The sequence below is a fragment of the Crocodylus siamensis genome, chromosome 4 (genome assembly GCF_052110815.1).
Source record: "Crocodylus siamensis isolate JL-2025a chromosome 4, ASM5211081v1, whole genome shotgun sequence".
Taxonomy (NCBI): Eukaryota; Metazoa; Chordata; order Crocodylia; family Crocodylidae; genus Crocodylus; species Crocodylus siamensis.
This window is the reverse complement of record NC_143398.1, coordinates 81952935-81965273: the sequence shown is the minus strand read 5'-3', so window position 1 is coordinate 81965273 and position 12339 is coordinate 81952935. Positions and strand designations below refer to the sequence as shown.

Sequence of the window (12339 nt, the reverse complement as noted above, 5' to 3'; positions counted from 1 at the left end):
GACCCATTTGACTGTGTGGGTGTCTATACCACAGCCCCCCAGTTTCTTAATGAGAACAGGGTAAGAGACAGTGTCAAAAGCCTTCTGGAAGTACAAGAACTGGAATGGACACAAGGAAAAACTTCTTTACCGTCTGAGTCTCCAGTTTGGAATAGACTCCCTCCAGCAATGGTGCAAGCACCTACTCTGGATACCTTTAAGAAACACATGGATGCTTATTTTGCTGGGGTCATCTGACCCCAGCTGTCTTCCTTCTTGGGCAGGGGGCTGCATCTAATGATGCTGTGAAGTCTCTTCTAGCCCTAGTGCCTATGAAAGGTATCTATGGTAGGAAAACATGGGGGAGACCATGTCATGGAGAGGGAGGAGCAACACTGGGAAGTCTGTGTGGGAAGACTGCACAGCCTGTTTCCTGCCCAGGGCACCATCTCCTCATGTCCTTTCTCATTCTTCACTTACCTTCTGCTCTGTTTCTGTCCCCACCAGCTGAGCCCAGTCCAGCCCACAACTCCAGCTGCCTGGCTGGGCAGGGCTAGGCCAGGATTACTGCCCCCGTCTACCCTGGAGCAAATCTGAGCAGAGCAGCAGAAGGTAAGTGGCAGGCAATCAGCAAGGGGTAGGGAGCAGCTAGGAATGGCAGCAGGCATAGGCATGAGGTTACAAGTCTGTGCTGAGCACAGGAAAAGCAGCATAGGTCAGGTACAGGTGTGTGGGAGGGGGCCACAGGGTCAGGTAGCACAGGGGCAGGTGGCAGGAGGATAGGCATAGGCAGGAGGAGACAAGTGGCAGTGGGGTAGACACAGGTTGGAGGGGCAAACATTGGTACTGGAGGAGGGGCGAGGGGTGGCATTCTGGCAACTCTCTTCCCACTGCAGCTTTATACCTCACAGTGGTGTAGGAGCAGGGGACAAATTTAAGACAACCTCCCACTAATTAGATTCTATACATAGTGGAAAATTATAACACATTTACAGATTTCCCATGTATAGAATCCAATTGTTGGGGAGGGTCATTTTAAATTCAAGTCGTCTTGGAAACAGGTAAGCATGATAAATGTCTGACAACAGCACTCTTTGTTCTGCATTTTGTTTGTATCTGGTGTGGCACTGGAAATTATTGAAAAAATATTCAGACTCTTTAACCTCCTCAAGGATTGGTTTTCATGACTTGTTCTGCGCATTGCTTAATACATCCAGTTTTGCTCTGAGCTCTCTGATGCTGTTACCTTTTGACATGGTCAACCAAATCAGATCATACTTGGGTAACAACTAAATAATACTGCCACTGGATTTATCAACAAACTTGAAACTTCTACCAGAGAAAAATAGCCTTGTTCTGCAAAAAACAAAACAACACCTAAAATATATATGTTTTAGTATTTTCTTTTACATTTCCCCACATGCAAAAGTTCTCAAACAATGAGTGAAAGGTTTAATCATCCATTAATCATCATGCATTTCAAATAATTTTTTTTTTTTTGTATACATTTTTTTCAAATTCAGGAATTCGTTTACACAGCTGGTGTCAGTTGTATTTACAGTCCATCTGACTGATTTGGCCAAGTTTGGTAGAACACCCGAGTTGTTGCATCCGGGGCCAAAAGGTGAACATGAAATGCAACAAACAATTAAGGAACACAAAATAGTTCTCATCATTCTCAAGATGCACATCACCTACGTTAGAACTACCATCCATCTTTCAGATTCAAAAGGCTTCCGATTTTCTACTTTACTTAAATAAATTTACATGAGGTATGCCTGATTCACTATTCCTTGGAAGTGGCCTACTGCCCAAAACTGGTTTTCTTCCAAAGCATTCTGAAGTTTATTTTTCCCTGCTTCTCCTGTGCATCTTCTTTCTGCTTTTCTTTTTGTGGCACCAGACTTGTATATCAGTGCACACACATACACTTCATAATTAATTCAGTATATAAAGGTAAGAGAACTTTCATGCAAGGTAGTCAGAATCATGGAAATTTCTCTATAGCTGAACCAAGGGGTGGGCACCTGAAGCTAACTCTGTGCTCTCCTGACTCCTCTGGAGGCCACTTCCTTCCTGCTCTTTTCCGGCGCAGCAAGCAGAGGGGGCTGCAGATGCTGCCACCATGACGCAGCCCTGACAGGCAAGCCCGGAGCCAGCGTGGGACCCAGGCTGGCAGTGGGGGCACGTTACAAGTTGGTGCTGAGCACAGGAAAAGTAGCCTGTGGCCGGTGCCCTGGGCTGCAGCTGCTCACAGCATGCCTGGGGCTGCATGTGCCTGTTCAGGACAGCCCTGCACAGGCTGCAAGCAGCTGCACCAGGGAGTGCCAGCCACGGGGTGGGGCTGCTTTTCCCCGGGCTCCTTCCCTGCCCAGGGTCCTCCCCTCCCCTTCCCGCCTCCCCTCTTACCCGAGTTTCCAGCACAGCGCAGCCACAAGGTCCCTGCTGGGGCTTCTGGCTGGGGCGGGGGCTGGGGCCCGGCAGGCCCTGCTGTTGCAGGAGTTTGTTGGGCTTCCCTGGGGTCCTACTGCCCCTGGTTCCTGTCATTTTTGACAGGAACCAAAGACAGCTGAATATTAATTTTCTAAATTTTTTAGGGGCCCCAGGGGCCAGATAGAATGGCCTTGCAGGCCAGATTCAGCCCACAGGTCCACCCCTGTTCCAGGACCACCCCAAATAGAGGAAGAGTCTGCTGCAAAGATCTCAGTACTTCAAAACTGTATGATGACAAATGGGAGATAAAAAAGCAGGAATGGGAGAAACAGCATGTTGTGGACTGAATAAAAAATCTGGAGCCACACACCCCACACAGAAACATGCCCCAGTTGCAGCTGAGTCTGTCGATCCCTGATTGGCCTTGTCAGCCATCTTTAGGCCCACAAATAAGATAATTATGGAAGACCATCATCCTCAGCTGTGAAGGATTGCCAAAGAACATACTAATAAACCTTTGTAGTTTAGGCAAGGCCCTGGCGTGCTGACAATTATACTGCCACATGGCATTTTACTGGTATAATGTATTTTGCTTTGTTAACTCAGAATAACTTATGTCATTATAAGCTCTCTTATACTAAAGAAGCTAGGTCTACACTGTGATGGGTTAAATCAGCAAAATGTAAGTAAAGAAAGGAGCTCTCAACTCCAGAATACTAAACAAGTCATGGGAAGCTCTGCCTTTCAAAACCCATGAAAATAAATCTCAGAATTTGGTTTTAGTATAGTACTTTAGAAAAATATTGTTTCACTTACCAAGATAGGGCTTACTTTATGACTTAGTTTAAACTATGTTGTTTACGTGCATGTAGATAACCAGAATTTACCCATTCATTTACTCTGACTGGTAAAAGTTGTTTTACCACATGATTGGCATGATAACAGTACTATAAACTGTACTTATTTAAAGTAGTAAATATTTGTATCAATTAAATTTAGGATTCTTTGACAAAGATTGGATCATGGTTAATGCTTGTTGCACAACTTTTGTTAAAAGAATAGCCAACTAGGAGGGAAAAGGTGAATGGCTGCAATTATCTTGAGGACAGTTTGAGAATGAAAATCAGGACAGAGTTACAGAAGCCCATATTTCTTTATATTAGTAGAGCCATCTCCTTCCAACCTACATGGAACTCACTGAAAATGATTACTTAGAAGCAGTTTCTGATCCACAGTCTTGTTCTCATGTTACTGTATTTAGAAGATAAATATTCCTAATAGAACATTTGTCATTTCCTGGGAAATTGGCCTCCAGGCACTTAGATTTTATGCCAGAAGAATCACTGTCTCAACTACATAAAAGGATTTAAAAACAAAAACAAAAACAGGCAAGTTTATGAATAATATTCTGTTTTAAAAACAGATGTTTGTAACAGAAGCCATTTTAAAACACTAGAAATTAAAGAAACCTCATTAAGAAAAGTTATTACTAAACTAAGTATATTGGAAATTATGTTTACCCTAAGGACTCCTTTGCTAACAAAGGTTGAGTGTTTCTTAATACCAGTGAACAGCTGCATAGAGCATTATGTTTTTGAACGGTTCACAAATATATCAATAGCAATATATTTTCTGGAGATAGCAGTAAGCAGAAACACTTCAGTGGCCAAAATACAAAAACATCTTGTCCTTAGCTATAGCACTTTTTCAAATGTAGTATTTAAAATATCTACCTAGGTTTCTATTACTCGCACACAGTTCTCAAAGTCCAGTTAAAGCCAATATGTCTGCATTGCCATCTCATTTCCACTAATTTTGTAATGAATTTATAAAAAGTTTTTAAATGGACTATCAAAATAATTTAGTTAATAATAATAGCTTTACGTCTCTCAAGAGTCAGTTGCTTAGTGAAGAAAACTGAGAGAGAAATTCTATGCAGTGATCACCCCTCTACTCACATACCTTCTCAAAGTTGCATAATCTACCTTTTCAATTATCATGATTAAGTACAGGATTAACAGTAAAACAGTATTATTTTGGCTAACTAGGAGACATGCATGTATGTTCTCTTGCATGTGCAAAACCTCCAGAAATTTCTAAGTTTTTAGCAAAACACTACAACATAATCACAGAACAGATTTAGTAAAAGGAAACCAATACCAGGGGGGAGGGGGGGCTCTCATGGCAAGTTCTTACAAGGATAGGGGCCAACATTTTTCTTTTCAAAACCAAAAAAGGATTAAATCTAATTGGCATGGTATGGGATACTACATTTTCATGATTCTCTCTCAAATATCATGTAAATAGGCATCTTTGCTTTTATAACAAAACTCTCTTTTTTAAAGCTATCATCATATTTTCTCCAGAATTAATCTCTTCAAAAGATAATAAAAGACATCATCTTGATTTAAGATTCTTCTTATTTCACTAAACCCACCAACTTGCATACAAATAAGGAAAACCTGCAGTCAATACTTGGAAGGCAGCTGCTGTATTTGAGTATTTTAAATATGCTGTAGAGCCAAACACCTTTCATTCGTCCTAGTGTTCACACAGCCGCATATTACCAAGCACCGCTGAAATCCTAAACTAATCCACTTTGATTTCTGAATACCTGAGAAGCACCATAAATAACATAGTCTGAGTATCACTAATTCCCTCCACCTATCTTTTTCTCCCCACTCAATTGCTGTCCAGCTTCTTTCATGCCTGATTCATTTTCATTGTTTTTAATACCAAAATGCATGATAAATGCTGAAACTAAAAAGCTTTCCTGTTTGTCTTCTTTGCTGAGCCCCTAGTCTTAACCCACAGAGACAAGCATCTGTCTCACCTGGCTATAGCAGAATTAAATATGTATTAGCACAGTATATTAGGCCACTTTACTGTCATATCCTGAATCACTCTTACCATCAATACAGTCTTGGACGAGTCCCCAGGATATCGTAGACTGAAGAAAACCAAAGATCCCAAAAAGCAGAAGAACATAATAGTGGCAATATTCCGTATATCCAACAACGACTCTACAAGTGGAATTGTACCCATTGTCCAGTCACAGCACAGTTCTGAGGGATTAAGCAGCAGCCAAGCATTTACAGGAAGGAGGTAGTTGAAAGTCAGCTGCCTTGCAGGAGATGGACTTACAGCAGCTGGATTATCAAACCTAAAAAGAGAAACGAATGACCTTCCATTTAAAAAAAAAAAAGGGTTATGGCCTAGCATCTTTCAGAGCAGTTACTTTTACAGCAGAGCAGACCGCTTCAGGAAGAAGGCAACTTAGTAGCTTCTACAGTTTCTCTCATCTTTACTCTATTTATAAAAGCACATGGTTAGGGAAAGAGGAAGTGGCTGAAGTTGTTATATGCATGTAAGTCCCTTCTGGTCACTAGCAGAGAGTATGAAATAAAGCAGGCCTCAAAATAAATGCTTCAGAATTTATTCAGGGGACATGGCTTGCTACATAATTAGCTTAGGTTTGTGGGAGAACAGAAATCCCACAAAATGTCCCTCCCTCCCACCATTCTGCCTTCCTATAAACAAGGTGTGGTATGCAAGGAAATACTGTATTCCTACACTCCGACTGAAAAGTTAGCATATGGACTAAAATTGCCAGGGTGGGGTGGGAAACCTTTAACAGAATAAAATTCTGTGCAAGATCAAATATTACAGGCTATCATGTTTTTATGCAGCAACATTAACTTGCTGTGGTATAGTTTATGTTTATGGTTACATAGTTAATTATAAAATGCAGGCTATACCTAGGGTCCTACCAAATTCATGCTTGCCCCATAACCCCCTGCCTGCTTGCCCTACCAGGTGCCCCCCTACTGCTTCCCACCCACTACCTGCCCCATTACTGCTCCCCTCATCACCTCTCCCCTCACCACCTGGAAGGAAAAATATAAGATGATCATCCAACAATTAGATTCTATACAAGGAAAACTGTCATAAATTTGTAAATATTCTGTGTGCAGAATCTAAATTACGGCGGGGGGAGGGGTCTTATATTCAGGTTCATCTTATATTTGGGTAAATATGGTGATATGTTCTCTTAAAAAACTTGTTTTTGTCTTATCCAAGCATAGAACAATTTCCATTTTTTTCAGGTATTTCATATGTAGAAGCAAGATACCAATATGTGAAGATGATAAATGGATTTGGGTAATAGACCTGAGAGACTTCAACTTTAAAAACTAAATTACTCATGCACAAGATCTACGGTGCAAATGCTTCAGAAAACTGCTCCTTTCCTCACTGTCTAGCTGAATAGACTAATAACTAGAAATTACTTTTTGATGCTTGAAAAGTTGTCAAACAGCTCTCCCAACTATACAGGTAGCCCAATAAAAGATACCACAAAAAACTTGCCTAAACAGAAGTTTTATTCCATGACTTCACAAATGCCACAAAATAGTATTTATGTTAGTTATCCTTTTTATGTTCTTCTTTTTTCCTTATTGGAAACCACCCCGAGTCTTTGTTGGGAAAGGCAGCATATATAAAATTGCATATATAAATAAATATACAGGAGTTTAACTGCAATTACTGCTATAACAAAGTAGTTAATTGTCACAGATAATTATAATATTCTATAGGAGTTCCAAGATAGGTATTCTTTTAAGCTATTTTAAAGTGCAGCTTAGTGAAGTCATTAGTTACAAATTCTGCTACATCAAGCTAAGACACGGTTTCCTAGCATTTTTACCTGGTAAATACTGGAAGTTGAGACTGAATGACCTGGACTCTGATTACAACAAGAAGCAGAGTACTGAACATCAGAACAATAAGTTTTAGCAGTGTTTGGAGCATTGAATAAGGAATACTGCCTTTCCCTCGAAGAATCTGTACAGCAGTATCCAACAGCATTGGAAAGGTATACTGGAAAAAAGAACATGTTTTATGTTATTAGACAATGCTCTCGTTTATTAATTCACTATGCTTTACCAAGACCCGCTATTAAAGCTGACCAAGTGTTTTCAGTAAGCTTCTGAAGCTTTCATACTTTGAACAGAAGTTTTTTATTTTTCATTCCATGAAAAAGCTTTCCTCACACACTTAATCTCTGGGGAAAGGTTATGGTTTTAATGAATCCAGAAGAACAAAAATATTTCAGCGGTTCTTAAACAAAAGGGATAACATATACTTTCTTTTGGTTCCAAGGAAAACTGCTGAGACTTTTTTGTACGGCTTGAAATTTCTATCCCTCTCAGAGTAACTTAGTGAAGTATGAAAAGTTCATTGAAAAAAAAAGTGTATGGGACAGGCTATTTTATGATACTAGTTACTTTCAGATAATTGGATTTAATTGCATGCCTTAAAGAAAGAAGCCTTGTAGTTCTGAAACATTATTTTTCTAACTGTCAAACTCAAAAAAACTCCAACAACAGCAAAACCACCCAAGAAACATCAACCTTAATTCTGCCTCTCACACATTTGTGTTAAGGCAGTGTCAAATAACACAAACACACTATTTAATCAAATACAATTTTTTATGGCCTCAATTTTTCTATTTTAACACTCAGGCTATTTTCATTGCAACTGTTATCTCTTCTCTCTATGGAATACATTTTCATCAGGGTTACTAGTACTCATTTGTTTTCAAGCAATAGCCAGATTTCTTTAGGTGTAATTCAAGGGCTTATACAGTTCAACATATAATTACATTTTCACTAAATGTAACTGCATGCATACAATTCAATGCAAGTACAGTTTAGTATACACTTTTTTACATAAAAAACTAATGGCTTTGGGCAAATACGTTTGCACAACAAATTAATGTGAACAGAAGAGTTGCATGTATATTCAGTACTTCTGTGACAAATTTAGTATATCCTCTTTGAAAAACACAAGCAAAAAAGTAGGTTCACAATGTAAATTTTTGCAGTCATCTTTGAATATATTATTTGTATTTTATTATGCCATTGCTGGTTTGGTATAGTACTTTTTACAAGGGGTGAACAGATAAAAAAATATATTTTTTGGCCAATACTGTTTGCTGATTATTAACCAGCCATATCAGCTGATACCGATCCAATAGGTGATATGCAGCCCAGCAGCTTGGAGAGCAGTGTCCAGGAGGTAAGTCGGGGGGGGGGGGGGGGAGGAAAGTGGGGTAGATGAGGGGAGGGGCCTGGGGGTGCAGATCAAGCCCCAAGTTGAGGGAGGGAGTGGGGCAGGGACAGAGCCATGGGTGGCTCATCCAGGAGGCACAGGGAGGGTGGGAAGGGGGTAGTTCTGCCATTGTGCACACACCTGGGGGAGGCATGTGGGGCATGTGCCCCCCCAGATTTGTGCATGGGGCAAGGCCAGTCTACCCACTGTGGGCTTGGAGCAGCATTGGGCGGCACTGGGGCAGCACTATCATGAATTCTGGGGTGGCTGTAGCCCACCCCATAGCCCCCCTTCCCAGTGCCGTCACTTGCCCATCCCTAATGCAGGCCTGCCCCAGTCCTCCCATGAGGAAGAAGTTTCCACAGCCCCCAACCCAGAGCCTGCAGCAGGCAGCCTGCACTCACCCTGTGCACAAATCCAGGGGGCACATGCCCCCCATAAGTGTTCACAGCACTAGGGAGCTGAGCCCCCATCCCCGCCCTCCAGACAAGCGGCCTACAGTTCCATCCCACACCTCACCCTGGCTAGGAAGTGCCTGTTCTTACCCCTGAAATCCCTCCCTCACCTTGCGAGCCTAGACCTGTCCCCACACATACCCTTCTCTCCCCCCATGCTCCTTCCCCTCACAGACTTACCGGCAGGAGACTGCTCTCCAAGCGGCCCAGCTGCATTTCTGGCTGTGTGCATGCTGTGGTTGCACACATGCAGACAGCATTAAATTAGTGACTTTAATCAGTTAAACTAGTTAAAAAAAGCCAATTGCTAATAGTGTCAATATTCCTTTTACTGGTGCCAATCTGATATGGACCAATATATCAGTGTACCACTACCTTTTACAAGTTTGAATTTGTAACCTAAACAGATTTTCTTAACACGTATAATTAAAACATGATTAAGTGAGATATGCTAATAAAAGCATGTGAACTATCAGTTTCAGTTGTGGAGAAAAATCTATTTCCCTGGATGAGATTTAATTTTAAAGTTACAGACTAGCAAAGTGTTAACTATCAAAGTTTAATAGGAAGCCTAACATTTTAAAATAAATTTCTAATTCAACTTCCTGCACTTGGGACAGAACAATCCTATGCACTGCTACAGACTTGCTGCTAAGCAGCAGCTCTGCAGAAAGGGACCTGGGGGTTACAGTGGACAATAAGATAGATACGAGTTAACAGTGTTCTCTTGTTGTCAAAACGTCTAACAGCATACTCGGCTGCAATTATAGAAGCACTGCCAACAGAACAAAGAAAGTGATTATCCCCCTCTGTTCTGCACTGGTGAGGCTACATCTGGAATACTGTGTCCAGTTTTGCCCCTTCCCCCCACTACAGAAAGGGTGTGGACAAGTTGGAGAGAGTCCAGCAGAGGGCAATGAAAATGGCGAGGGGGCTGGGGCATGTGATTTCTGAGGAGAGGCTGAGGGAACTGGGCTTATTTGGTATACAGAAGACTGAGGGGGGAATTTGATAGCAGCCTTTAACTATCTGAAGGGTGATTCCAAAGAGGATGTAGTTAGACTGTTATCAGTAATGGCAGACGACAGAACAAGAAGCAGTGGTTTCAGGTTGAAGCAAGGGAAGTTTAGGTTAGTTATTAGGAAAAACTCTCTCGTTAGGAGAGTAGTAAATCACAGCAACAGAGACTCCATAACCCAGAGAGGTTACAGACTAGCAAAGTGTTAACTATCAAAGTACCAAAGAGGTTGTAGAGTCTCCATCCTTGGAGGTTTTCAAGGCCCAACTCAACAAAACCCTGGCTGGAATGATCTAGTTACGGATGGTCCTGCTTTGAGCAGCAGGCTAGACTAGATGACCTCCTGAGGTCCCTTCCAACCCTAATTTTCTATGATTCTATGAATTAACAGCTGACTTAAGAGGAACAGTAGGAATTGTGAATTTCACAAAAATTTAAATGCTAATTGATTTAAATAATTTTATTTTAGACCGTGTGGCTTTTCACTAAAATGAGACAGATGTGTGTGGAGAGCACATTTTCTATTTTTTTTTTTTGCCTTATAAGCCTTCAATACTTTATTGTCAATTCCTATATACCTCTGGCCTTCAGAAACTTTAATCTGTAGTCAGCTTAAAGAGCTAGCTGACAGAAAAAAACTTTATAATGGAATTTTTTATAAATGTTTCTTACCCCCTGTGCTATAAATACTTCATAAACACAGCATATTCCTACCACCGTTATTCCTTGCTCTTTACACAGTGTTGCAACAGCAACTAGAAACACTGTTACTGCAATTGGAGTCCACACTGCAATGTAAAAAAGATATTATAAAAAACAAAGATATCACAGCTATTTAATGAGTTAAATTCTTCACAGTTAAATAGTGGCAATCATCACTAGTCAGAACTTGTCATGAGAATCTTTGTCTCACCCCACAAAGTATTTTACAACCGTATTAGACATTTGTTTCCCAACCTGAAAGAAGGACTAAACAAAAAAAGATACGGCTGGTGTACATGTGTGCAATACATGAACAATATAGAAAATTCTTCTCATTTTCTTAACTTCTGAAAAGTCCCATTTCCCATCTATAGCCATTCAAAATATTTTGAAACAAATTATCTTCCTAATGTTTCAGCAGACAGGTTTAGAACTCTAGTCTGTGACAGAACAGGTTCTAGAGAGCTAGTCATCATATGCACTGCAATAGACCCTTTTTTTTTTGGAAGAGTAATAGTCACCCAACCTTACAGAAAAGTTGTATTAACACAGTGGTGCTCAATCTTTTCCCCCCAGCAGGATGTATGGGAAAGTACCCTTCCATCTGCAAGCTGGATCCCACCTGTGGTCCTAATCCAGCTCTGGCATGGTAGTCATCATCTGACCACACAGAGGGGTTCAAGGGGCAGCTCAATTGCAACCTGGACCTGGAAGAGAAAGGGGGCATGGCTTGGCCCCACAAGGAAAAAAGGAGCATGGCTAAGCATGGAAGGGGCATGGCCTGGGTCCATGGGGGAAAAGGGCTTGGCTCTGTGGAGGAGGGAAGAGGGGTATAACTGTTGCCCCGCTGAGAGGGGAAGGGGGCATGGCTCAGCCCCAGTCTGGCCCTGAGGGAGAAGGAGCCATGGCCTGCCCCCAACCTGGACCCCCATGGGAGAAGGGGTTGTGGCCTGGCATTGATCCAAATGCAGGGGAGGGAGCATGGCTTGGCTGTGACTGGCACTGCAGGGTTTGGGCTTTGGGAATTTGGTGGGAGGGGTGCAGGGAGTTACCATATTAATGGTCACCACTCCCCCCCCACCTATTTTCTACCCCACATGGAGCCCTGTGTGCCATAAACGATGGCTCAATGGGCCAGATGTGATGGCTCTGTGGGCTGCATTTTGTCTTGCAGGCTGAAGGGTTTCATAGCTGGTAAGGTCAGAAGGGACCTAAGCAGATCATATAGTCCGACCCCCTGCCATGGGCAGGGAAGGATGCTGGGGTCAAATGACCCCAGCTAGGTGGCCGTCTAGCCTCTTTTTGAAGACCCTCAGGGTCAGGGCAAGCACTACTTCCCTTGGAAGTGGGTTCCATCTCCTAACCACCCTGACAGTGAAGTAGTACCTCCTGAGCACCCTTGTTGTGTAATATATTTAAATGACTGAAAACCATTCAAAAGTCCTCAAGCAAAAGGCATTCTGAAGCAAAAAACAAAACAAAACAACTGTACTTGCTCATATATAACAAAACACAGCCAAATGAAACATGCACCCTGTTTTTGGAAGGCAGAATGTAGGGGAAAAAAAATTCCTGGAGTTATGGTCAACTTGCGACATTGAGCAAGTCCTCCTGGGAAGCAGAGTATCCAGGAAGCACGGC

The 12339-nt window shown here is 41.8% G+C and overlaps 1 protein-coding gene across 5 annotated transcripts in view; it reads right to left on the bottom strand.

The window, feature by feature from the left end:
• The window catches only part of TMTC3 (transmembrane O-mannosyltransferase targeting cadherins 3), a 60330-nt gene that overhangs the window by 22270 nt on the left and 25721 nt on the right, over positions 1-12339 (bottom strand). For 4 of the 5 annotated variants that reach the window (XM_090042647.1, XM_090042648.1, XM_090042649.1 and 1 more), the window contains 3 exons: positions 10669-10784; positions 7118-7290; positions 5323-5575 (listed from right to left, as the gene is read on the bottom strand). In XM_090042647.1, coding sequence (XP_089898773.1) covers positions 5323-5575; positions 7118-7290; positions 10669-10784 — 542 coding nt within the window. The remainder of the gene's footprint in view (positions 1-5322; positions 5576-7117; positions 7291-10668; positions 10785-12339) is intronic. The other variant, XM_090042651.1, reaches the window with a different exon arrangement.